General features: G+C 43.2%; 1 protein-coding gene across 1 annotated transcript in view; it reads right to left on the bottom strand.

Moving 5' to 3' along the window:
- Window positions 1-26279, bottom strand: part of TMEM117 (transmembrane protein 117) — a 511337-nt gene that overhangs the window by 428711 nt on the left and 56347 nt on the right. Inside the window, exon 3 of the mRNA XM_019514612.1 lies at window positions 8407-8539. Coding sequence (XP_019370157.1) covers window positions 8407-8539 — 133 coding nt within the window. The remainder of the gene's footprint in view (window positions 1-8406; window positions 8540-26279) is intronic.

Here is a 26279-nt window from a genome sequence, read left to right as displayed (position 1 = left end):
ACACTGAAGTGCCCTGCTCCTAGAAAGAGTTACAGGTGCCGGTTGCCGGGGCAACCGCAGTTGGTCAGCTGACCAGAAGGGGGCAGGGCCTGGCCTATATAAGCAAGCCAGGCTGAGGCCAGAGGCAGTTCCCCTCTGGCAGCCGAGGAAGTCGGAGCTCTGTGGAAGCAGGCAGGGTAGAGAAGCCCGATGGCCTGAACAGCTTCCATGGAAGGAGACTGGGTGGAGAAAGCCCTGGTAGGGATTTGGGAGGATAAATGGCCTGATGGTTTAGAGTTTACGTTTTAGCCAGGAGGCTTAGTTTTGCGTTGTAGCTGATTGGCTCATGTTATTACATTCTGTTGTTTGTTGTTACACCGGAGGACCGGGTGAGGCTAATAGGGGTTGGAGGAGGCCTCATGGGGGCTCCATGGTAACGTGGAGACCCAGTGCTAGAGAGGGCATAGTGTTTTGGGGTGTATCGACCCAGGCCCCAGTGCAGGCGAGAGTACAGAGAAAGGCCCCAGTGCGGGTGAGAGCACAGAGAAGGGAGTCTGGGGTGCCAGGCACGGCTACGGCCACCTGAGCCTCAACTGTGGGAAGCTCAGTGGGGCGTAAGACCCGAGAAGGGGGTCTGGGGGCCAGGCACGGCTACGGCCACCTGAGCCTCGATTGTGGGATTGTGAGAAGCCCCAGTGCAGGCAGGGATCGTGAGGCTAGGCCCCAGTGTGGGCGTGGGCACAGAGAAGGGCCCCGGTGTGGGCCACGAGTATAAGACAAGCCCGGAGGTCGTCTGCGAGCGCACGGGCAACAGTAATTGTCATGGGGCGGGATCCTAAGAGCGGCCGTGATCTCTCCTGGTGCCCCCTACCGTGCCAAGTCAGTGTCAATGCACCCTCGTTCTTGCCCGCCACGTCTTTGATGCTAAGAGTATTAAGGGAGGCTGCCTTTAGTCCTCCTTGGCACGGTACCCCTGACCCCTGACCCCTAGTCTGTGCCCCATCTAGGGTGACTCTGTGCCCTCACACCTTAAGGGCTACGCATGGCTCCTACCATCCCTAATACCATGCCCCAAGCCTCACAGATGTCCCGGACGTTGTCTAGTCAATTACTGTTGCCTGCGCCCTCGCGGACGACCTCCGGGCTTGTCTTATACTCGTGGCCCACACCAGGGCCCTTCTCTGTGCCCACGCCCACACTGGGGCCTAGCCTCGCGATCCCTGCCCGTACTGGGGCTTCTCACAATCCCACAATCAAGGCTCAGGTGGCCGTAGCCATGCCTGGCCCCCAGACCCCCTTCTCGGGTCTTACACCCCACTGGGGCTTCCCACCATTGAGGCTCAGGTGGCAGTAGCCATGCCTGGCCCCCGAGACCCCCTTCTCGGGTCTTGTGCCCCACTAGGGCCTTTCCCTATGCTCACGCCCGTACTGGGGCCTTTCTCTGTGCTCTCGCCTGCACTAGGGCCTGGGTCGATACACCCCAAAACACTGTGCCCTCTCTGGCACTGGGTCTCCACACTACCGTGGAGCCCCCATGAGGCCTCCTCCAACCCCTATTAGCCTCACCTGGTCCTCCGGTGTAACAACAAACAACAGAATGTAATAACATGAGCCAATCGGCTACAACACAAAACTAAGCCTCCTAGCTAAAACGTAAACTCTAAACCATCAGGCCATTTATCCTCCCAAATCCCTACCAGGACTTTCTCCACCCAGTCTCCTTCCACAGAAGCTGTTCAGGCCATCGGGCTTCTCTACCCTGCCTGCTTCCACAGAGCTCCGACTTCCTCGGCTGCCAGAGGGGAACTGCCTCTGGCCTCAGCCTGGCTTGCTTATATAGGCCAGGCCCTGCCCCCTTCTGGTCAGCTGACCAACTGCGGTTGCCCCGGCAACCGGCACCTGTAACTCTTTCTAGGAGCAGGGCACTTCAGTGTTCTGTGACACAGCCGTATCTAAATCCAAGTCAAATACTTGCCGCTTTGCACAGACCTACACCAGAATACCAGTAAGGGTCTGCTACTAGTCCTATAAGAACAGCTGAACCATAGTGGCAGTCCAAGTAAAGAAAACTGTTACTGACAGATCCAAGCACTCAAAGGATACAATTCTAACAACTGTAGTATTACCATAGCAATATCATAACTACAGCCAGATAAAAAATGGGTTGTGTCTACATTTATAAGCTCATTTTATAATATTGAATAATGATTTATCTGAACGCATCCTTAGAAAATCAATTCAGATATGATATATCTAATATTGGACAGTTAAAATAACGAAGGCAGACAGTGTTATCTGACAAAACTCAGATCATTTGTTGTAAGATTGAATACTACGGCATTATTAGATGTCAACAAGATTCAGAAGGACAAGATTTTTTTTTTCCCCTAGGGAAGACCAATATTTCATTTAAAAGTGTCCCAGGTGAAAAACTTCAGTTACTCTCATTACAAATTTATATAGCCTCATAATACAATGGTAGAATCAGGGGTCTGATGTCAAATAAGATGATACAACATAGCATAGAGAGTTCAGGAAACAGAATTTCTTAATTGAAATGAATTGATGCAGAAGACTAGGAATTCAACCAAAAATAGTGTAAAAAAAATACTGTTATCCTTATCTCACATCCATCTACTAAATTTAGTTTTCTATTTTTAAAACACGCTTTTGCTGCCATCAAGTGGCTTTTTCCAGAACACATTTACAGATGTCAAATCCCAGGTAATTACTACACAGGCTTTTTATATCTCTTTTTCTTTCTCCCTATCAATTTGGTCTTTTCCATTTCACTAAGAAGGACCTCCCCACATATCTTGCAACTAAAGCTTAAAATTAACAAGGCCAATTCTTATTTTAGGGACTCCTGACATATCAGAATTACTAATGAAACTGAATGCTTCTAGTCAGTTAGGGATACACAGGACAAAAGACCAGCTATTATTAAAAAAAATGCTCAGCAACATTGAAATAGAAGGAACAATTTGTAATATGTTGGTCCTGTCATACCTACCCACCCAGTCAGGTAACTTCTGCAAGTCCTGTCTATATTGTGACATCCTGGAATCAAAGGTCTTCTGGAGAGTTGCTAGCATCTTGCCTAGCTTCTGACATGATTGCCAGCTTTAGTGGATTCAGTACAGTATTTAGATTTTGGGCAGCTGAAGCAGACTTAACACAAATTGTAGGTGGCTGAGAATTTGAGCCTAAAGTTCAGATGCCTCTGACTTAAGAATAATGCCCTGGCTTGGTAGTTAAGAGACATGGACATTACATACAAGTTATTGTGGGACCCTGTCCAAGCCACTTATCTCTATGCCTCCACTTCCCCACTCAAAGTGAGGATGATGATACCTATCCTCCCTTGTAAAGTGCTTTGTAATTATGCAGTAGAAATTGGTAAAATGATAAAAACTGAGAACCCAGGACTGACAACCCACTTTTCACTGCTGCCTCTGCTTCAGCATTACAGAGAGGCAGCAAGGCAGACTCTTGAACAGGCAAATCAATCCTACTCAAAGACCTCATGCTGGGATTTTCAAAGATTTAGGAGTCCATATCCCACTGGATTTCTTTGGAAGTTGGTAACTTAACTCCCTAAGCCCCCTTGCAAAATTTATTTATTTTCCTATTTCCATGAAAGTTATCTATCTTCCCATTTCTCTCTGGTCAGGTTTAGATTCTCTTAAATGTTTAAAAATGTCCTGAAATAAAACCTCTGTCTTAATCTGTGCTTAAGCCACTCCTCACAGTCACCCTTACTTACATAACCACCCTGACATTATAAATGAGCACTTTCCTCCTCTATGGATGGAAAGAACCTGCTCTAAATGGGTTAGACTAGTAGCAACTAGTGACTACTGCAAGCTTTGGGTCAATCAGGTGCAGTCCTAGGTGCAGATCCCAAGTCTGGGATCTTTTTTGGACAGTAGAGTCTTACAGTTCAGCCACCTAAGTCCTTGAAACAAGTGCCCCAGGTCTCCTAAGAACCTCCCATCCAATCGCTTATATAAACCTCAGCACTCCACCTCGCTGTGGGCAATCTGAGCATCTTGGGTGACACTTTTGGGGACAACACAGAACAATTAAGCAAGGAATACAGGATTTATCAAAGGATTTTTTTAACCAGTAGTTTTAACACCACTAGACAAATGCAGATCTCTGGTAGGGGGAAATGCTCTAAATGTATTTCCCACCATCTGATTTCATCCTTCTTCAAGTCCTGGGTTTAAGTCAAATTCCACATGCCAGGCAACATTTCCTGTTTGTTTTCTGCTTTCCCTTAGTTTTCTGCACATTGCTAGGAGTTGCAACCCTCCTGGTCCCTATTCATAGAATGCATTTTCAATTAAATATAATCTCCAATCCCTTTGGGCCAAATACCCAGGCTGGGAAGTCTACTCTCTTACCCCATCCAGGCTTCTTTTTTAGAAAATTCATTATTCTTGTGGATGGGCCAGTAATTGAAATGCAATCAAAATTGATGGCACCAGTTATTCTGGTCCCAGCTTCTCAGATACAGTCACTCAGGTGGCCCTTACAACAAAATGAATGGTTTAATCCCTAGTAGAAGTTACAATACAAAGTTGAAACCCAAGAAATAAATGGATTTCACAAAAGGAGATTCAAAACAGACATGGGCCTATCTGTCACAGTCAGAAAAGCCTTTCAGTTGTATCCACCATGCAGCCTACGCCTGCATATTACTCACCTTCTGTCTGCTTCAGGAAAAGTATAAATTCTTCATTTGACTCTTTAAAGCGACACCAGCCAGATGTTTTTAGGTTTGTCAAAGTTAAGATATGCATGAAATAGCACCTTTCAAACACATCTTAGCAATAATATAAATTTATCACATGCTAAGAGATGAGGTCTTGAGACAACATTAAAGCTAGCTCCTGTGCAAAGTATCCCTATTTTTCATCAGGACATTTTCAGCTGTATTCATCACTACTGACAGATGTAGCCAGATGCATCGCTGTCCCCACTGTTTCCATTCTATGAGCCACTGGGGAATTTTCATTGACAAGATCAAGTGCTCAGACATGAAGAAACTTGCCAATTCCACTCTCCTGCCACCATACAAAGCTAGCTGGCAGAGGGACAGAGTGATGCATGCACAGGCACAAAAAGAGTGGGGTTTTTTTTTTCCCCTCAGCCTTGGGACTTGGATTTTAAAGCTTTCAGAGCCCCCTTTTCTTTGGAAAGTGATTTATTACTGTAAATGCTTTTATTTTAAAGTTCCCTATGTGCAGAAGCCCAGATGACAGTAAGTCAACGGTCCTCAGACTACAGGCTGCATGAATACAGATAATGACCTGCCCCCCTGAGCCTCAATTTTCTTCCAGTGTATAACTGGATCACACAAATAAGTGTTCTGTCCATACTGTGACTCTTTGTTTGCAGAGATGGCAAATGTAGCTCTCATAAGGACTGTATGCAGTAAAATCAGAGGTAATCCACTCCAAAAATATGCTATTTTAAAACAGAATAAATAATGGACTTTGAGAGTGTTCCCTTTGCTGAAGAATCTCTCAGTGCATTGTTTTTCTGAGGAACAGTGCATGCTATTCTATCTATACTTTGAGAGAGCTAATCCTAGCTCCTTTGGGGTAAGAATATACTATTAGGATCAAAACCTTGTGCCTGAATGAATTTTACTACATATCATTACAACACACTGACACAGCATGGAGAATAAGTAACAATTGTTGTATGTAAAAGTCACGCAGCTGGACACAGGTTGTTTCTCATAACAATAATTTGCCAGTCCAATGACTGGCCAGAACATCAGGGGGAAAGATTTCATTCCACTTTATGCCAGAGGACAGAGTGACTGACACAAACAGCTTTATAAATAGATAATGCCTGTCTGTATGCACATGGACATTGACTTTCATTAGGATCATTAAGTGCAGTTAATAGAATGCAAATGAACCAAGAAAGAGAACAATAAAGGCGAGACAGAAGAATGTTGGTGGGGGGGGGGGTAAATTAACTTTTTTGGCATGAGAAGCCAGTATCCATTGATTTCAATATTTTCTAATTTGGGGAAAATAAACCATATTTACCTGAATACAAGATGACTCCGAATTTAAAACCGCACCCCAATCATCAGGTTCTAAACTTGGAAAATGTATAAATTTGTTAAAATTTTCCATGTATATAATCTAATTTTGGAGGGTTATCTTAAATCTGTCCTCCCACCACTGCAACAGGGCAAGCAGCAGCAGGTGGGGGGGTAGGTGGGGAGTGGTAGGGGAATATGGTGGCCTGACCCCTGCCCCTTACCACTTGTCCCTCCTACTGCCCCCCACCCCTGAGTGTCTAGACACCCCACAAGTGCCCCTCACAATGGTGCCTGTACCGTTTCATGCCTCCCACCACTCTTATTCCCCTTGTGCCTGCCTTCCACTTTAACCTCCCTACTTCCTGCCTGCCAGAACCAGAACTGCTGCCACTGCAATTGCTACACAGCTGGGTGAGGTGGGAGGCAGAATGTGCTCCATGCTCCCCATTCTGAGCTGGAGACGGACCCCAGCTGGAGCCAGAGTGGCAACAGCAAGGTAAGCAGCAGTGGCCAGGGCAGCTGGGGCAGAATCAACAGGAACTTGGTAACGAAGAGTAGACATGGAGGGGAAGGGAGCAGAGCAGAGGGGGGCAGGTGTCAGAGGGGGAGCAGTGGCTGAAAAATCCTCATCTGGGATTCAAGTAAATATGGTATTACAGTTACATCATAATTACATCATAATAATAAACAATAAACACACAGAGATGCATTTAATTAAAAATAGATATAAATTATTGGATTCAGAATTCAATCAGCCCAGAGATGAAAGGGTTATTGTACTGCTTCTTAGGTATCTATCAATAACTATCATCTCAGAGCCTTAATGACAACAGGGTTCTCCTGGGATATCAATCAGGTTTGCTGCCCTTATTCATACTTTTCTGGGTTTATACAAATCCATAATTTGTTTGGTTTGACTATGGTGTTTACATTATTAAGGTGGTTGGTTGGTATCAACAACACTTTATCAATTTCACCTTTTATTTTTCTTACACTGCTATTGGGACTTTTGTATACCATATATTTGTGGTGGCATTCTGGGATGTATAATACATTACATTGTTACTTCCATAATGAATCTAAGTCTATTAAACAGCATCTCATAAAATTCTAAGAGAACAATTTCTGCCTCCTACTGGGTGCATCTACACATGCGCTTTACTGCAGAGTACACTAATTAGTTCTGCAGTAAAGCATCACCACCTACATGTGCACCAATATTAGGGCACAATAAATTAACTCTGCCATAAGATAGTACTGTTGGGGGTGGTACTATCCTATGGCAGAGTCATTAAGGCTAAGTACAAACAGTCACAAAGCCCAAGGCAGAATCGAGTCAATCTAAACAGCTTCCTCTAAGCTGCATGGATTGAACTGATAACCAACTGAACTGATGTTCAGTTTTCAACTGGGAAAGGCAGAGGGAGGCCTGTACTGACCCAGGCCAGTAGGCAGGGGGCACTAAAACAGGTCTCCCAGACTGCTGGCAATTGCCAGCCCAGCCAAGTGGGGCCATCCCCAATTGGCTCCCCAATACATGCTCCCAGCCCCATACTGTCCCTCCACAGGGGTAGAAGAGCCCCCAGTCCAGGTGTTGGCCCACTTTCGGAAAGCCTCACCCTCAGGGGGTTTCCCCCAGCCTGAGTTTCCCAGCCCAGGCAGCCCTGGGGAGCAGAGGGAAATTTCTCTCCCCTCCCCTCCCCTTTCCAGCTACTGATTGCTTCAGCCACTGCCACAGGATAGAGGGAGGAGCCCTTTGGGCTGGGTGCTTTTTGCAGCCCAGCATGGGGTCACTGGGGAGCCACTGACTTGGGGGGCTTCATCCAACCCCAGCCCAAGATTCCCCAGCCCAGGACAGCCCCAGGGAGCTGAGGGGAATTTTTCCTCTCCCAAACCCCACAGCTGCTGAACTCAGCCATTGCAAGTCTCAGCCACTGCAACACGCCCCTACCCCTGGGCCTTGGGAACGCCTTCCTCCGCTCTCCTGTGGCAGTGGCTAAAGCAAGCAGCTGTGCATGGGAGGGGAAGATGAGGGCTGCCCCCAGCAGTGGGAGGGTGGCAGAGGAGTGAAAAGCTGGCTGGGGCATGAGGGTGTTAAAGTGCAGGGGATGCCTAACTATATACTAATCAGTTTAACATTATCCAAGACCGATACTCTATAACTCTTAATTAAATTATAAAAATACCAACATCACCAAATTTAGAAATATTGAGGTGTTAACAAAATATATTTCAAATGCTAACTTGTTTACACTACAATAACCTGTTGTTAATTAAGCAGTAGCATGCAGTAAAAAGATTTCTAGATAGAATTTAGTCTATAAGAAGATAGCGAGAAAGGAAAAAAACAAGCCTACCTCATATTCCCTGCCATAAGGAGGCACAGATTGTAAATGTGAGAAAAAATGAAGAGGAAGAGAATGATGCTGAAGAACATTGTCATCCAAGATCCATGATCTTCTCTAAACATTTTTAGCCGGAGTAATTGACCTGTGGTATGAATATGATGAGAAATCAGTTGTCTTTAATTTGGCCTGCAAATGTGCATCTACTTTACAGCAAAAGGAAAGCCAGTTTCTAAATTCTATTTACTTTTCTATTTACATTTCTTGCAGCCACCACAAATACAGAATATTCCTGCGACATCACACTATATTTGGGTTTGCTTCCCATTAACCTTTGTCTGTCTAACTTAGCACCCGATCTTACAACCAGACCCCTGCATATGTACAGTCCATAGCTCTGTGCTAGACAATCACAACAGAGAACTCCAGCCCTATTTTAAATGAGACTAACACATTAATTCACTTAAGACAAATACCAAGGCTGAAAAGTTAGGGGGGCTCGGGTAGTTCACAGATACAGCACATTTGGGCAGGAGAATGGAAACATACTTTTGTAGCAGAATGCTCAGTTCAGCTGTAAGACCAACCACGGAAGAAAGGAAAACAGAAAAATTGGCTGCACAGGAGAGAGAGACGTCACATTGGAGAAGAGGAGGAAGGGTTGCTAGACTCCCTAAGCTCAAAGAACACCTCAGTGGTAAGAAAAATTTATTCAAGGCAATGCAGAGAGCATGTTTGTTATTTTGCCTACCTCTATTAGATAAAACAGATAGGAACCCTTAAAAACTGTGTCTGTTTGCTTTCAACTCTCTCCTTTCCTGAAGAAGTGAGCTGTAAACTGAGCGTGTCCAATAGGTTAGTACTCTAAGAAAGAGTGTTCTTAAGATTCTGGAGAGTCTGGGAGCCAGCTCTGGTTCTGGGGACCTAGGGCAGCTGGGCCACAGAGTCCAGTTTCCATAAAGGTTTAATAGATTTTGCCCTGGAGAGGCCAAGGAAAAGGCAGCATTGCACCCATCTAGATCAACGGAATCATAAAAGCAAACAGGTCTTGCATCCCAGGGCCAAATGTACCAGTCTGGTGAATGCCCAGGCAGCAGGAGCTGCACCAGGACTGTGTAACAAATGAATATTATTTTAATAGGATATATTTTGCAAAGGATGTGCTTTATAGCTTTGTGTTCATACTGCTTCAATTTCCAGCATTGCCTTGGACAACGTATCCATATTCTGCTATGACTTTCAGAGTTATGTAATCATATGTCCTGAATGTGACAGGTGTGCTAAAAGCCAGAAAGCCAAAATAATTTAAATCCAAAATATTTCCATTACAAGCAGACCTGAAATAAATTAAACAAATATATAAGGAGCCATTTTTCAAGATAAGAGAATAAATGGCAAAGCATGCAAGAAGATAAGAAACCATTAGGCTTATATAATGGAAAAAAGCAAAAAAAACCCAACCTTTTGAAAACTGAATAACAAATTGAATCAAGAGGTTTTGCTCTGTAATAGAGATCATACTAACAACTTCTCTTCAAAATAAATTATGTTTAAACATATTAAAACACAGTAAGTTTGCTTTTTTGCAAAAGGAAAAAATAAATTATCATCATATGCCTTCCTAGTGCTTATTACATCCCTATCTTTCTCAGTACCTGTTTGCCTTTCCTGTGAGAGGATAACAGACAACTTTTAGCTTTTGTGACCTCTTTGTTCCTATGGGTTTATTGCTTGTTTGCTTCTCCCAGCACTGTCCCTCTCCCCACTTCCTCTCTCTCCTCTTCCCAGCTTTTGTATTCAAATCACTTACTCCACTTCATACACTATTCTATGCTGTCCTTTCATAGCATCTGATGAAGAGAACTCGAGTTCACAAAAGCTTGTGCTCTATATTTCTTTAGTTAGTCTATAAGATGCATAGATATGCATCCAGCCTTCTGCCTGAGTTCAGACTAACACAGTTAACTGCCTCTCAGGCTAGGGATGCAAGTTACACATAAACCAATTTAAGTGCTCAGAAACTGATTTAAACCTGTAACAGAACATAAGTTCAGTGCACACAAAACCAGTTTCAAAATGGCTGAAACTGGTTTAAGATAAACTTAGTTGAATGTAGTATCAGACTTAACTGATTTGGGTCAAACCAGTTTATGGAACTTGTATTCCAGACTCCTTCCTGGTTTAAGTTAAATCAGAGTCCCTCAGCATCCCAGCATGCTTTTCAGCCCTGGACTGGGCTGTCTGCTCCAGAGAGTAGGGCTGGCCTCACTCTTCTCCTCCCTAGCCAGAGCTCAGGCTGGTTGAGAAGGAGGTGGAGACTACAAACACAGCAGCATCTGCTTGCTGCTCAATCAGGGATCACCCCCTCCCTCCCTCCTCCCCCCTTTCCCACAAGACAGACCCCAGCAGCATGGACCCTGCTGGCATCTGGTTATGGTCACGCCACCCCCATGCTAGCTAATGTTGAGAGTTGTCTATGTGGGTATGTCTCCAATTTCACTGGAACAAAGGCAGAGAGAACAGTGTCCGCTTAGGGCTTTTTGAAGCTAATCAACAGGTCAGCTGGTAATGTCCCTCTGTTCTTCCTTAAAAATGCTTTGTAAAAAGCTGTTTAAGAAGACCTTTGTTTTCTTGATGGGCCGATAAGCTTCCTGCTGGCTTGATGTCAGTGTGGGGACAAAGAGAGGTGTGGAAATGACCTGGTTTGAAATGAATGCAGTGCCTGTCAGTTTGCTACTGACAGTATGAGAAGCAGGGAGAGAAGGAAACGGAAAAGCTCAGTACCATCAACAGATGCATGCAGTCCACACAATCAGTTCTTCCTCTCCTCCCCCCGCTTCCCCCTCCCCTGCCCTTTGCCTCAGAGCAGTAGCCAGGGGTCAGTGTTTGGCAACACTCCTGCCCCTTGACCAAGGAGCAAGGGGAAAGCTTGGTGAGGGCTGCTTCCCCCTCCCCCTCCAGACACACCCCAGCTGGGGACTGTGCAGGGTTAAAACCCTCCCTAATCAGAGTATCCTGCTAAGGCCTGGCCATGTCCCCCCTCCCCCCCCAGCTCAGCACTATGGAAGGAAGGGAGGGTTCATCTAGTGTCTCCTGGCTTCAAGTCTGAGCCACTGTAGGCATGTGACTGCATTTCCTGAATCAAAAGTGAATATTTATCTACTTGCAAATCAGTTCAATCTCTGCAGGTTAGACTAACCTGCAAAGATTTAATAAATTCAGGCTCAATTCAGACATTTTTTAATGTCTATCCCTGGCCTCTGTGTACCAGAGGCTAAGGAAAGAGACAGTGCTGCAATCTATCTCTGTTAGAGTGTATGACAAATGAATAATATAATGTCTAGGCCACTTTTATGACAATGGTCTCCTTCAAATGCCTTACACCTACTTTGCACATGAATAAAATCCTTTTCCTCCCCCCATTGAAAAGCGACCTGAGAAGGAAACATAGCTGTCATTCTGAGACAGGAAAAGCAGCACCATTGTTTAAGGAATGGAAAGGTATTCATTAAGACAGAGAAGCATGGAAATGAATGGGTAAGCCCAGGTTAGGTTTTTATCCTGAAAGATGCTGAGCACTGTCTTTTCAATCAGCAAAACTCTTAAGCGTATTTAGTTATGTGCATGATTCCAAGCTAAGCACATGCTTGTGTTCTGCTGATCAGGGCTGAAGTGTTCATCAACTTGCAGAAATGAGACGAACTGAAACTCCTAAATTAGAACTTAGCCATGCCAAGAGCTAGTACATAAAACAAACACATAAAAAAAATTATATCGCACCCTTACACTTTTTAAAATTTCAATTATATGACCATCTGATTAGATACACCATGGGAGCTTTGCTTATGGCAAGTGTTTTGTAAACATTACTGCCAAGGGAGGAAAGATTGCTTTGTTGTCATTGTCCTGTTCTCTGCTCACAGCAAGAGCTGGGCAATTCTCACCTGGCCTAGGACTCCCTTACTTAGGCAGTAGACATAGATGTCATGTATTTTGTACAATATTTGCATAATGTCAATACAGGAAACTGTGACATGATTAGAACTACACAACAGCTGCTATTGGAGCACTGCTATTCCAGCATTGTGCAGATTCAGGCCTGCTTAGATTTTTGATGCAATGCCATCACAAAAAAGTCTATTGGTTAAGATCCTGTATTAGATCTTAAACTTGGGTTCAGAGTTCAGTTCTCCCACAGATTTCCTGCGAGACTCCTAGCAGATTACTCTGGTTAGGGACAGAATTTATACATAAACCAGCTTAAGTGAGCAGAAACTGGTTTAAACCTGTAACAGAAAAGAAGTTCCATGCACTTAAACCACTTACAAAATGGCTGAAACCAGTTTAAGATAAACCTGATTGGATGTCGCATCAGACTCAACTGATTTAGGTCAAACCAGTTTATGGAACTTCCATCCCAAACCCCCTCCTGGCTCAAGTTAACTCACAGTCCCCCAGCATCCCAGGATGCTTTGCAGCCCTGAGCTGTGCTTTCTGTTCCACCCCTCTGCTCCCTAGCCAGAGCACTATCACTGCTCAGCCTGCCTGAGAAGGGAGTGAAGGTGGGGAATCTGGCTCTAAACCCCAGCCAGGGTCTGCCTGGTAGGGGTGGAGCAGCCCTCAGTCTTTTCCCCTGCTCCCCTGTTTAAACCCCTCTCCCCCCACCCCTCTGCCTCAGCCTGCCGGCATTGGGCCATAACCCCCACCCCTTCACTTGAGTGGGAAGCAGGGGAGAAACCAGGCAGGTGATGCCTCCCCCTGGCAAACTCTGGCTGGGGGCCGGATCCAGCTCCCCACCTCAGTCTGTGAGGCCCCAGCTTGGGTAAAGCCACAATCTCCGCTTGAGCAGGGGGAAGAGGCCTAGCAGGGACTACCCCCTTCACCCAAGGCAGACCCAAGTTGCAGTTGGGCTGCGTCCTATGCAGCTACAGAAGGACTCCCCATCTCAGCCTGTGAGCCCCTGGCCAGGGTGTGGCCATGCCCCCCCTCTCTGCTCATAGGGAGAAAAAACGTGACAGGAACTGCCCCCTCCCCTTAAGTGAGGAGTAGGGAATAGAAGCCTGGCAGGGGCTTCTCCCCGCAAGACATACCAGGGCTCAGGTCCCACGCAGGCCAAGGAGTGGGGTTTATAGCCCCTCTTCCTCTGACCTGAACATGCTGGCCCTGGCCATGCTCCACTCTGCTTGAGCAGGGATGAGGGAAAAGCCTTGTAGGGTTTCTTGTCTCCCTTCCCGTTGAAAGTGCCTAGGAGGCATGCTCTAGTACCCAACTTCTGGCCTGAGTGACTGCAGGCATGTGGCTGCATTTCTGGAATCAAAAGTGAATGTCTGTTCACTTGCTTATCAGTTCAATCTACACATCTTAAACTAACCTGCAAAGAACCGATTCAGCCTCAGGCTCTTTGACTATCTGTATTTAGCCTGTGCGTGTCCCCCCCCAAGTTCTCCACCTGCAAAATGGGGATAACAGTACTTCCTTTCTCATCTGCTTTGTCTTTTTTGTCCATTTAGATTCTAGGCTCTTGCAGACAAGCATCTTTTACTGTCCTTATCACAATGAAGTCCCAAACTCAGTTAAGGCTTCCATGTTCTAACAAAATAAATCACATTACAAAGCAGACTAAAGCCTGAAACCACTAACAAAGTAATTATTTTCATTTCTTAGCCAAAATGTATATCATCAATGCCAAGACATCTTGAAATTTGTACCTCCACTACACAACAGAGGACTAAATGTTCTCTAAAGTGTTACAGCTATGATTATTTTTCATATTAATGTTCTTGCCATTTTACAAATGTTATATTACAAGTTCATCTGGAGCAGGATTAATTTTTCTGCCATATGCCCAACATTCTTTTTGCACTATGATATCACTGTGTCCACTATTCATTCTTTTACAAGTTCCCTGTAACTACAATGACTTCTACTATTGGGATTATTATTCTTTTGCACTAATTCATGATTAAAGTAAGAGTGGATGGGTGAAGGCAGAAAGGTAGAAAATGATTTAGCAGTCAGGGCCTGAAGCCCAGCAGAAAAAAGAATCAATCAAAGAATCACAGACCTGGTATTAAAAGTGGTTTAGTTCAGCAAATTATGTTTGATGCCCCAGTTATAAATGGACAACAATGGAAATTTTCACTGATGAGGCAACATATGGAAAGCAAAAGACCTACTGCTAAATGCCAGCCAAAGAGATGGTTTGCTGAAATTTAACAGGTGGTGATTACACCATATTGCTGTAAGTAACAATGCTAAAGGGTCATTAGCTAAAGTTAATGTTTTTTCACTGTTTGTTCACATTGAAAAAAAACACATCTCCTTCCGCATATATTTCCAATATAATAATTTCAAATGTTACAAACTAAAAATAAAATTTAGATTTGGAGACAGCAAAGCAACAACAAATTTTAAAACCAACTTTGTTGAGGAGGAGTCTGAAACAATTACAGAGCACTATAGTTCAGTTCACCCTTGGAAAAAGCACATTGATTCATTATGTTTACTCCCATTTGTTGAAATTGAATCTTTTTTATTAGACATTTTAGTAGAAAGAGTCTATTCCTATTAAACATTTGTTATACTAATAGCCAGATTTTGCCCCTACACCAGCTGTGCTTTCAAAACTGATTTCACTGGGATAGGCTTAGGCACTAAGCATTTTTTCATTCCTTTAAATCGATTACTTGACATTTTTCTCTATATATATATCTTGCAGAAAATCATCATCTTTTTCCAAAGCACACCTGTATGTCTTTTTCCCTGACAAATAGTCATCTCTGTCCCCTCTATGGTGGAAGGTGAACTAATTGCCATAACATATTTCTCAGAATATGTATGTCCTCTGAGACTGAATCACCTCTTCCCTTCCTCTCCCATATCATAAATGAAGAAGCTTCTTAGCTGTTTGCCCCTAAACACTCCATTTGCCCTAGTGACCTTATTCCATTCCCTTTTCTCATTTCCCTCAAGTCCACTTTTATTCCTCTCCCCCCTCACACACACAAGGCACAGCTACATGTGCATTAATGCACCATAGTTACTGTGCTTTAAGTTTAGTACCTGTAATAAAAGGTACCAACTCAATGTGCAGTAAAGGGCATTACTGTGTAGTAGCGCCAGCATACGCCTTTCTAGTGATACTAATGCTCAGCAGACTAATCCCACTGCGCATTTAACATCTTGTGTCAACATGTCCACACACACTTCTCTTAACCTCTCGCGGTCCTCTGGCTCTTTCTTCTCACAAAACATTCATGCTTTAGTTTCTCCCATCTTAAAACGTGAACCACCCTGAACACATTTGCCTCTTCAACTGTTTCTCACTTTTCCTTTTATGCTAAATTAATTGAACACAGCCTACATTCCCTGTATAGAGCTCCTCTCTTCCAGCTCCATCCTCAGTCCTCTTCAGTCTGGCTTCTATCACTTGCATCCACCTAAAAGTGCTCTTGCCAATATCACTAATGGCAAACCTCTTAACCAAATCTCAGAACTAGTTGTCTAGCCTCATCCTCCTTAACTTGTCAGCCACCTTTGACACAGTTGAACATGCTCTTCTTCTTGAAATCTTGTTCTCCCTAGGATTTTTGTGGCATGTTGATGATGATGAAGTGAGTATCGCCACACTCATATGTTGAAAACATGAGGGCCAGATAACCAGCAACAGGTAGAATGGTCAATGTCAATAAGACCTTCGGCACCCATATGAAGACCATAAGGGCACTCATAGATTATGTGGCTGGCTGGCTGAGCTTGAGCACCACAGCTACAGCCAGCATTGTTGGAGAGGCCCCAAGAGTGCATGCTTGCTTTAAACCGTCCAACGCCTGTTCTGAGATGGTTAAGGACAGTCTAGGCCCTGCAGGGCAGCTGCCATCCTGAGGGGTGAAACCTGGTGTTGGGGATGAAGTTTTTTTAGCTGCAGTTCTTGCACAGAGTATTTCCTGTTCCATTGATGGGAGGTCCATGCTGTAGCTAACATGCCACCTACAGGTTCAATGACCTTATTGGCCTGAGTGGAAAATGGGTTCTGAGACTACAGGTGGTAGTTGGTTTTCTGGCTTGTTGCTACTAAGCTGGTGTGCAAAGAATGATCTGGATCTTGGGCTTTGAGGCCTAGGGCCAGGATAGCAGCTTGTCTCCAGATGTTGGTGCGGGCATGCCTGAGAGGACTGGTAAGCAGTCAACTGGGGTTGACATAAGGTATCTGATAATGGTCCTCATGATGCTGTTAAGGCTGGAATTCACTTAGTGTGCATGCTTCAGCCCCATACTGGTGCACACTATTCAGCAGAAGCATACTCAAGTGCCAAAATGGAGGTGTGAAGTGTTTGGAAACTTGTACCCCAAGTGCTGTCAGCAAGGCAACAGATAAGAGCTCCTCTGCTATTAACCTTACCCTGGACCCCTTCCACATGATTACAGTAGGGAAGGGTCTGGTTCAGCTTGACTCCTAAATAAGTAATGGTGTGTAACCCTTGGCGAACGGCACTACCCACAGCCGTGTCCAGATGTTCGAGACCTGGGGTACCAGGTAGCTTAACCCCTGCTCAGCTCACCTGGGAGCAGCCAGAGGTTCCCCGACAGGAAGGGCTTCCTTTTACAGTGTTGAGACCTTGCAGAGTCAGAAGTAACTATTTACAGAATGTAATTATATAAAGGAATAATTATAATATGCAAACAAATATTAAATTATATCAAAAGTTTGAAATACTCTATTTACAATACAACGAGGGTGAGTTTATACAAAAATAGCAGTTAATAGCTATTTACACTTAAGAGATTATTAAGTTAACAGATACAAAGATAATAACTTACATGCTAAACTAAATGCTCATTATATTACTCCCCTAATTCAGGGGTTGTCAACCAGGGGTACTTGGAACAGTGCTAAGTGATATGTGCTGGTGGGTGGGGATGAAGTGCCACCGCCTCCCAGGAACAGGGCTGGGGTGGGGCCAGGGCAGCAGCACCCCTCTGCAGGTCAGAAAAGCTCGTACGCAATGGCCACTGCAACCACCCACCAGCCTGATGAGCTTCTCTGCCCCACAGAGGGGTGCCACTGCCCTCACCCCACCCTGGCGAGCTTCCCTGCCCTGCCCTGGCCCTGCTCCTGGGAGGCCGTGGTGTGCCATCTCCGCCCACCCGCACACTATCCTCACCCTGCATCTGCCTGTGCACCACCCCCCATCCTGCACGCCATCCCTGTCTCCCCGTTCCATGTCTGACTGCATGCCACACCTCCCCATGTCCAGCCATGCACCCCCCCCACCTGCTCCACATCCATCCACCAGGGGTACTTTGATTAAAAAAGGTTGAAAGCCCCTGCCCTTATTACTCACAACTAATAACTGTTTACCCCAACTTATGCCCAAAGGATGGAGGGAGGGGCAGTCCCTCTCTCCTCTCATCAGACACTTTAAGGGCTCCAGCTGTCTTGGGCTATCCCCCCTAGACATCTCAGGGGTTGTTGTTTAGATGGAAGGCTGTTGCCACCATTTTAGCTCGGCTGAGCTAGAGACACCATTTATGGAAGTAGTCAGAAAGGGTGTTCATTCTTTATGTCAAAGTGGATTCAATAGCTTCCCATTGCTTGCTTGATTTAGGGTAGAATGTGGCAACCTTCTCATGGTCTACTCCATCACTACCTCTTTGAGGAAAGCTAATGCCACACTTGTATCACCACCCATGCATTCAGATTGCTTATGCAACCAGGTAGCTTATGAGACTGCTAGCAGGGCTCCCTGGCTAAGACACCCCCAAGCACACACTGCTCATTCCATTCTGCATGCTTGCTTCAAGCCTGGAAATATGCCAAATACATTCCAGCCCACTGGAAGCCATGGTCTCAATAGTAGCTGCAAGGGGATGCTTTGGAATGGCCTCAAAGCATTTTAGGTTTGTGGCATGATAGATGGAGCAGGTGGGTGGAGAGGAGGATGTATACAGGAGCATCCCAGCTGAGAGACAGTGCTGCCATGGGGTAAATATACCTCATGACTCCATTTGCTCCTGATTTTCCTCCTCCTGAAAACATCTCACACTCCCTGAAATTCAGATTTGTCCAAAGAAGAGTTTCTTCCACTGAAAAACTGGGCAAGTCTAGAAAAATATGACAACAGCTGTTTTCATTCCCTTACTGGGAGGAGGAGTCTAATGTTAAAAGACATCTCTCTTATCCAGTTTGTCAATTGCTGTCTGAAGTGCAGCAGCAGTATATGAAATATTACAAATCCACAGGTTATTAACAATATTTGCAAAACAGTTTTGTACTTTTACAAGATCAAGGTTAATGGAAAATAAAAACATACTTTGGAACACAGACTTCTGTGTCCCAGACAACTCCAGCATTTTAAAACTAGGTAAGTAAAAGATTTAAGTACTCTTTTATGTTTTTTAAAGTACTCCTATTTTCCCTATTTAAAAATATGTATCATAATTTCATGCGCTGATTGATACCTTCATATACAGACATATGCACAATTCTTCAAATGATGTAAATTTTGGGTTACAGTTGATACTGTATTAGTAGCTTTCACAGTCTTGGCTTCAGCAAGTCAAGTTCTTAAATTGCATAATATGGAACTACTTGTGCTTATTTCTAGCATATAATATTTGTTTGACTCAAACTCTCAAATAGATGTATTAACTTCATTCTTTGGTGAGAGTAATAACATGATTAACCAAAACATGAAGAAAGACATAAAGCAAAACTAACAAGGGATACAAGATTAACAATAGCATATGTTCATTTAACATTCTAAAAATATTGTATTATTTATTTTTCAATCTATAATAAATGCAAATACTAAAAACAGAAATTTCCACAACAAATAATTTTCTCTGAAATACAGCCCTTCACTTAGACTAAGAATTTGGAGGCAAGCACATGTGAAGGTTCTAGTGAGGGTTTGGTGCTTTGTTCACTGTCTTTTATGATTTCTGCATCCCCGGTGAGATTCGCTGAATATAACAGAACTAGAGAATTAAAGATTTAAAGCACTGAAGTCAAGTCAGAAACCAGGTTATACTTCTTCAAAACAATATATCTCAAGCCACTAAACTAAGTTAGTAAATATCAGGTGTGGATCTGGTGTTGTATGTATAATCAAAAGGAATAAGCAACTTGATTTCTTTAAGAAACTGCAACCATCTTGAGTTTGGTAAAGGATTGTAGATATTTATTATTCAGGGATGGAAGCTGCCACAATTCCAACCTGTATTTCTTTCATACCCTGAATAAAAAGCAACCTCAGTGAACAGATGTGGAAACTGATAAATATAACCAGTGGGTTATATTTTAAAACTATAATGTCATTTTAATGTAAAAGTGTACAAGGCTAATAAAAATTGTAGGGTGAGATTCCATGTTGAAGGAGCCATGCAAAGCTTATAGGACAAAAGGTTCAGATAGCTTTACCCCAGCTTTCAACCTTCCTAGGTACGGGCTGCTGACTGTTTTCTTCTGGTTACTGACAAGATATTCTCACATCCAGTCTTCAGTTCAAAAGTCTGCTGTATTTTAGGGTGCTCCCATCCTTTTGTCTGATGTTTCCATTTACTGAATACTTTAGGCCACCTCTACAGAATCTGACTGTTCAACTGAAAGATTACATACACTCAGTAAACCCACAATATTTCTTAGCTCTGCAAACCCAATTCTGCTCCCACTGAAGTCAATAGCAAAAAATAAGCTGGCTTCAATGAGAAAGGATCAGGTACCAACAGCATATGCAACAGCTCACTAGTCAAAGTAATTTCATGGTTCTGTTGCTCATTGTTCTAGTCACTGCACTGACAATTTCCTTTCTTATGTCACTGTTAAGTGTTATTTTTTGATTAATAATGCATGGACTCAGCATAAGTCACAGAAACTGTCAGGGCTTCAGATTCTAAAACTGATCTCATCACAACCACCAAACCCCATTACAGTGTCAGTGGTAGGTGGGGGAACAATAAGAGCAAAATCACTTCAATGGGCAAAAGTTGGATGCTGGTGGGGAAGGGAAAAGGAAAGACATTAGCAGTGGTTTGGGGAAGGGAAAGAGGTGCAGACAGGATCAGAGAAGAAAGGTTTGTGGGTTACTGACAAAACTGTAGAGCAGGAGTATATGGTACAATTAACAAATCTCAGACTCCACTGTAGAGCATAAGAGGACACAGACCATTTTAAATTATGAAACTGTGCGTTCTAGGAATTTCAGGATTTCCAATATTATTGGAAAGTTTTTAATTCCTCTTTGTAAAGTAACTTATAAAATAGAGCCCTAACTCCAATGGTGTTCTTAGGACTATTTTAATATGAAGAATAATTAAAGACAATCTTTACACAGGCATCATAGCTGCTTTCAAGGTGGGTACCATGACCTAACCATTAATTAAGAGCAAATGTATATTTACTAGGCAAAACTTCTTATATCCAGATATAAGGCAGTCATATTCAAAATGCTCTTGCTGAAACATAAGAGCATTGGGGAGTCAGCAAACCCAAGCACTCTCCCAACCGTGCTCCAAGCTTCATCTGCAATTTTGCTCCCAGGCCTCAGGTTGTTGAGTTGTCTCTACATGAATATTTAAGTGCCCTCAAATCCCACTGAAGGCAAGTTAAGTTTGGCATCCACAGAAAGAGTTAAAAACTTTCAGCACCTTGTAATATCAAGTTCTTAATTTCCCTAAGCTACAGTTTCTCCATCTAATTAAATGCAGATACTAACAGTTACTTACCTTGCAGGTCTGCTACAGAGCAAACTTCATTAGCATAAAGAACTCTGACATTCTTGCACAGAAATTGCTGTAAATTGCCAAATGTAAACTAGTGTAAGTTGTTATTCCATGGCATCGTAAGGCACTAAAATTTGAAAGATGCTGAAGTTTTGATGATGCAACCACTATCAAATTCCCTTGAGTTTCATATGGGAAGCCATGAAGTCTTCTCAGGGAACCTGAGAGACCCAAGTTTCATTCCACCACCAACCTGTTGTGTTATCTCAGGAAAGCCACTTTGACATTCTTTGCTTGTTTTCTTTCCCATGCTTTGTTTATATTGTTCTGTAGCCTATAAGCCCTAAAAGGCCGAACTATATGATGACTATCACTGTTGGCAGTTGACCTCAACTGTGGCCTCCATGCACTTCTGTGTTCGTTTATTATTTAAGAATAATAAACAATAGTAGTAAAATATTTCAACCCCCCTCCTCTCACACAGATCCCAAAACAAATACTGAACACTAAGGTTCCTGCACTGTAGACCAAGAGTGGTCAATCTGTGGTACAGGTGCCACAGGTGGCACGGGCAGCCTCTGCATGTGGCAAATTATGGGACAAGCAGCACAAGCGTAGACAGGACAGAAAGCAGAAAGCAGGGCATTGGATAGACAGCACAGGGGAAGAAGCAGAAAGCAGAGCAGCACCTTGATAAGGGAGCAAAAGGAAGGAAGCAGAAAGATAAGCAGCAGAAAAGGGGTTGAAGTGGCACTTGGGGAGGGTGTAGAGCTAATTTGTGGCAAATTTGCCAAAAAGGTTGGCTACCAATGCTAGTGGGGGTGTTTACACGAGGTGTTTTACTGAATAGTAGACTAATCTATTAGTCTAAACTGTCACCATATATACGTGTGGGGCATTTACTGTGCAGTAAATTAGGTTACTGCAGTTAGCTAGTACCTGTAAATACAGGTACTAAATTAACTGTGCAGTAATTACTGCACAGTAGCAGTTGTGTAGACACTGACTGGAAGCAAATTTGCCTCTGGGGGGAGCCGAAAGCAGAGTAGCACCAGGACTGGGGACAGAGAGTTCCCTGTCCCCTGCTGCCTCAGCTGACTGGGACTAAATTTGTTCCCAGTCAGCCTAGGCAGCAGGGACCACAGGGGACAGGGAACTCTGTCCCCAGTCTTGGTGCTCCTCTACTCCCAGCTCCCCACAGAAGCCAGTAGCTGATCAGCATCAGGACTGGGTTCCCAGCCCCCATCTCTCCCCAGAACAGCTCTGCACAGCATGGAGCTGAGAATCCAGCCCCTGCTCACTTTCCACTCACTCCCACACAGAGTTGCTCCGGCAGATGGGTGGGCTGGGAACCCAAGCAAGTAAGCTCCTGGTGAGCCCCATGCTCCCTACCCTGCCCTGGCAGGAAGCTTGCTAGCAGCTGCCCCAAACATAGGACAGCTCCCAGCAAAGCCGCATTGGGACTGGTGCCATGCCACAAGTGATTTCTTAGAAGTATGTAAGTAGGGGGAGAATATGAAGCTTTAATAAAACCAGCATTTTATTAAACTATATACTATCCTTTAGATCTGTTCCATGTTTAAGGGTTTATAAGAAAAACTAATAATCATCTACTGGAGAAAAGTAAACCCATACAGTACAGTGAAAAAAACTATTTAAAAATATGTTTACCCCAAATTAAAGTACATTTCTGTAGCAGATAAAAGAGGAGGGAGCAAACATTCCCCATTAGTTAAATATATTGGAATTAGACAATGTCTTCCCATTTCAGAAGTCACATGTCTGCTTTGGATCCTAAGCTTCTAATGAAAAAACTCTTCTTTTTAATTTCATCCAGTAGTCTTAGCCCATTGATATCCCCTGAAATGTGTAAGTGTGCTTTGTTGCACAGCCATAGATTTACAAAAATAGCAGTGGAATCTCCACTTGATACGTCTTCTTTGGCAGTTGGCAATTTTGGTATAAATCCTATATCACCTTTACACATCAAAATGTAACCATGTAAGTACCATTTCTGGAAGCTGATGCAGATTTTAAATTGTTTCCACCTGCATAACTATACGTGTCCTATGATTCCGATCCAGGCATGCTTAGGAAAACTTGACTATGACCACATGTGCTCTGAGGCAGAAGGGAATTGCCTGTGTAGGCACATAATTGTATGTAAGTTCCCAGAAGTATGATTTGAGGAAAAAACTACCAAATAGCCTAATGGCTCGTGCAGTTAACCAGGGCACACCTCATCCAGAGGGGGCATGAACCTCTATCTTCTGCTTCCCAGAAAATGCTTTGAAATCTAACAAAAAGACCATGGGTAAGGCACTACCCAGAGCTCTCTTAAGGTCTTCTCCATAACCTCACTTGACAGCCAAAAGGGGAAAATAAATAGGGCTAGGAGAAAGGCCTGGAAAGAGTGTGGTTCAATAAGAGGGACATTTCCCTTGGCAAGAAGGAGGTCCTGGGCTCTGGCCTGAGCCTCCAGGCCCAACGGTGCAGAAACAATACTGGTGCTGGTCATTCATGCAAGATGTTGGAAAGCTATGGGAATGGAGCACCCACACAAAGACATAATTGGATACAGTTAATCAAGACTGATAGGAATAACTACACATGAAAATATACTGTAAGTGAAGGCAAGCATTAATTTATTCTAGAACTTTAAATAAGTACAAGGCATAACATCTAAAGGTGACCACTAATCAAAACTCATATCAAACATTTGAAACCAAATCTCACTGTAGCAGAAGAACCCTATTATTCAAATAAATGTAAGAGCAACTAGTTTACTAGACTTATGAAATATTTTCTCCCTTTACTTTCTGCATCCTTATTTTCTCCCTTTTACAGCAAGATTTTAACTATGAAAAATATGGAATGCTACACATTATGCTACTCAGTGGGTGCACCTACACAAGACGCTAATGGCACTGTAGATTAATTAGAATTAGAATTAATTATGTATAGAATTAGAATTAGAATTCATTCTACTTAGTCTACTGTGCCATTAGCATCCCCCTGCGTACTCCCCAGGGGACCTGAAAGTGGACCGGAAGTGCTTCTAGTCCACTTCCAGGTCTGCTGCTGAGCACACTGGGAAGCCCCCCACACTCCTGTGGGATGCTCCATGAGCCCCAGCATCGCAGCATTCACAAGCTGCCTGCCTCCTAGAAGTCTGTTGAAAAAACAGTTAAAGCTGTGTCTATGTCCAAATCTCCAAATCTTTCTGAATCTCTCTAAATCGATTTGGAGGGTTCCAATCCAATTCAGAGAGATTAGAAGGTCTCCTGATTCAATTCAGATTCAGAGATTCGGCCGCAGAATCAGGCCGAATCTCTGCCAAATCGAATCAAGGACCGAAGCGTCGCACAGCCCTAGTACTTTCCCAACACATACCATATGTGAAATTAAAATAACTAGGTTTGTGCAAGCAACTCTATGGTGAACAGAACAAAATTAATTCCTTCTAGGTTTAGTAACTGCAGTGTGTTGAAACTGGAATATTATTGTTAGACATGTATAAAAAAATAAAAAGGAGCCCATCCAGTACTCTAAGTGAGGAATATGCCATTGACTTCAGGGACCAAGATTTCATGTCAAATTGTCTTGATTCAGAGCGCCAAGTCTCAGTCCACTAGCCCCTGAGCAGGTGGGCATATCTTAAGTGTCACTATCATAAGCACTCATACTGACACTGAAGGCATACAGATCAAGAATGCCCTTGGAGTTGTTTCTTTGAAACAGGGTGCAAGCGCATCAGTCAGTGGTAGAAGTGAAGCTGCATGCCAAATCAAGCTGTGTCTAGGTTTCCTCTGTGAATAAATGTGTCCCTCATATAATAAACTTGGTGTCTCTCACCAGTGATTAATTTATTTACAAATATAAAGTAAAAGAGAAAGAAAATAAATGCTGTGCTTTAGAGTCATGATGACAGGCAATGCTGATGTTGCCATAAACCAGTAGTTCTCAACTTTTTTACACTTGAGACACCCCTTTTTAGCTTCAAGTCACCCTTCAAAAAAGGCTCTCTCTGTTTTCACTCATTTTTTGACTATGGAAAAATAATAACAGCTTTTCTGTTCCAAAGAACTCAGAAAGACAACAACAGATCAGAATGTTTTTAACACTACAGATTCATATTTTAAATCTCTGGGTTTATTTTGTTTATCATGTTTGCACACCTAACAGTACCAATATTGCATGGTACCCTATGGCATCATTTAAAAGATATCAAGGCACCCCCAGATATTGCTACACCTTGGTTGAGAATCACTGCCATAAAGCAAGCTTGAGATGCATCTTTTTAAAAAAAAATATATATACATATTGTTGAACTATTACATCATACTATATTTTGAATGGCTTTTGTTGATATTAACAAATTGGATTAATCTCAGGAATTCTGAATTACAAGCTTGACAAATTTAATTCATGCTTTTATTTAAAAGGCTTTTTGGTCTCTCTTTTCCCTTTAGGCAGAGTTGATGGAAAAATGCAGAATGCTACGTGTATCACTTTCTTCTGCAATAGCAATAGTAAACTGGAGTGGTATTGTTACTTTCTGATTATTGTTTGTCTTTTTACTTTATTGTTGGGATTTCTGGGAAATATCCTTGCACTACTCTATTATGCATGCAGCAGAAAGTCATGGACAACTAGCACTATATTTTTATTCAATCTGGCACTGTGTGACATTACATGGATTCTCATGGTTCCTTTTTCAGTCTACTATAATCTTCAGAAGCTAGCCATGTACTCCAGTCAGATATTTTGCCAGTTCAGAAGAATATTCTTTGATATTAATATCTATGGAAGTATTTATTTTCTGACACTCATCAGCTTTGACCGGTATGTTGGTGCTGTCCATCCTATCAGCTCCCTAAAGTGGTGGGACAAAGGCAAGGCCACATTTTGTACAATTGCAATATGGATCTTTATTTTTATTGAATCAATTCCTGATTTTTATTACACATTTTCTGGTAGAAGACAAGATGTCACTGCAGCTTGCTTGGAGAACATTGGAGAACCTTTACATATTGTAGTACCATTCACAATCTCCAGAATTGTATTTGGATTCTTAATTCCCATCACAGTGATATGTATATGCTATATGTTGACTCTTAAAGAATTACGACAACTGAAGAAGCGTCAAAAGAGAAGGAATA

Source organism: Gavialis gangeticus, unplaced genomic scaffold (genome assembly GCF_001723915.1).
Source record: "Gavialis gangeticus isolate Ggan-Ray unplaced genomic scaffold, GavGan_comp1, whole genome shotgun sequence".
NCBI lineage: Eukaryota > Metazoa > Chordata > Crocodylia > Gavialidae > Gavialis > Gavialis gangeticus.
This window is presented reverse-complemented; position numbering and strand designations above follow the sequence as displayed.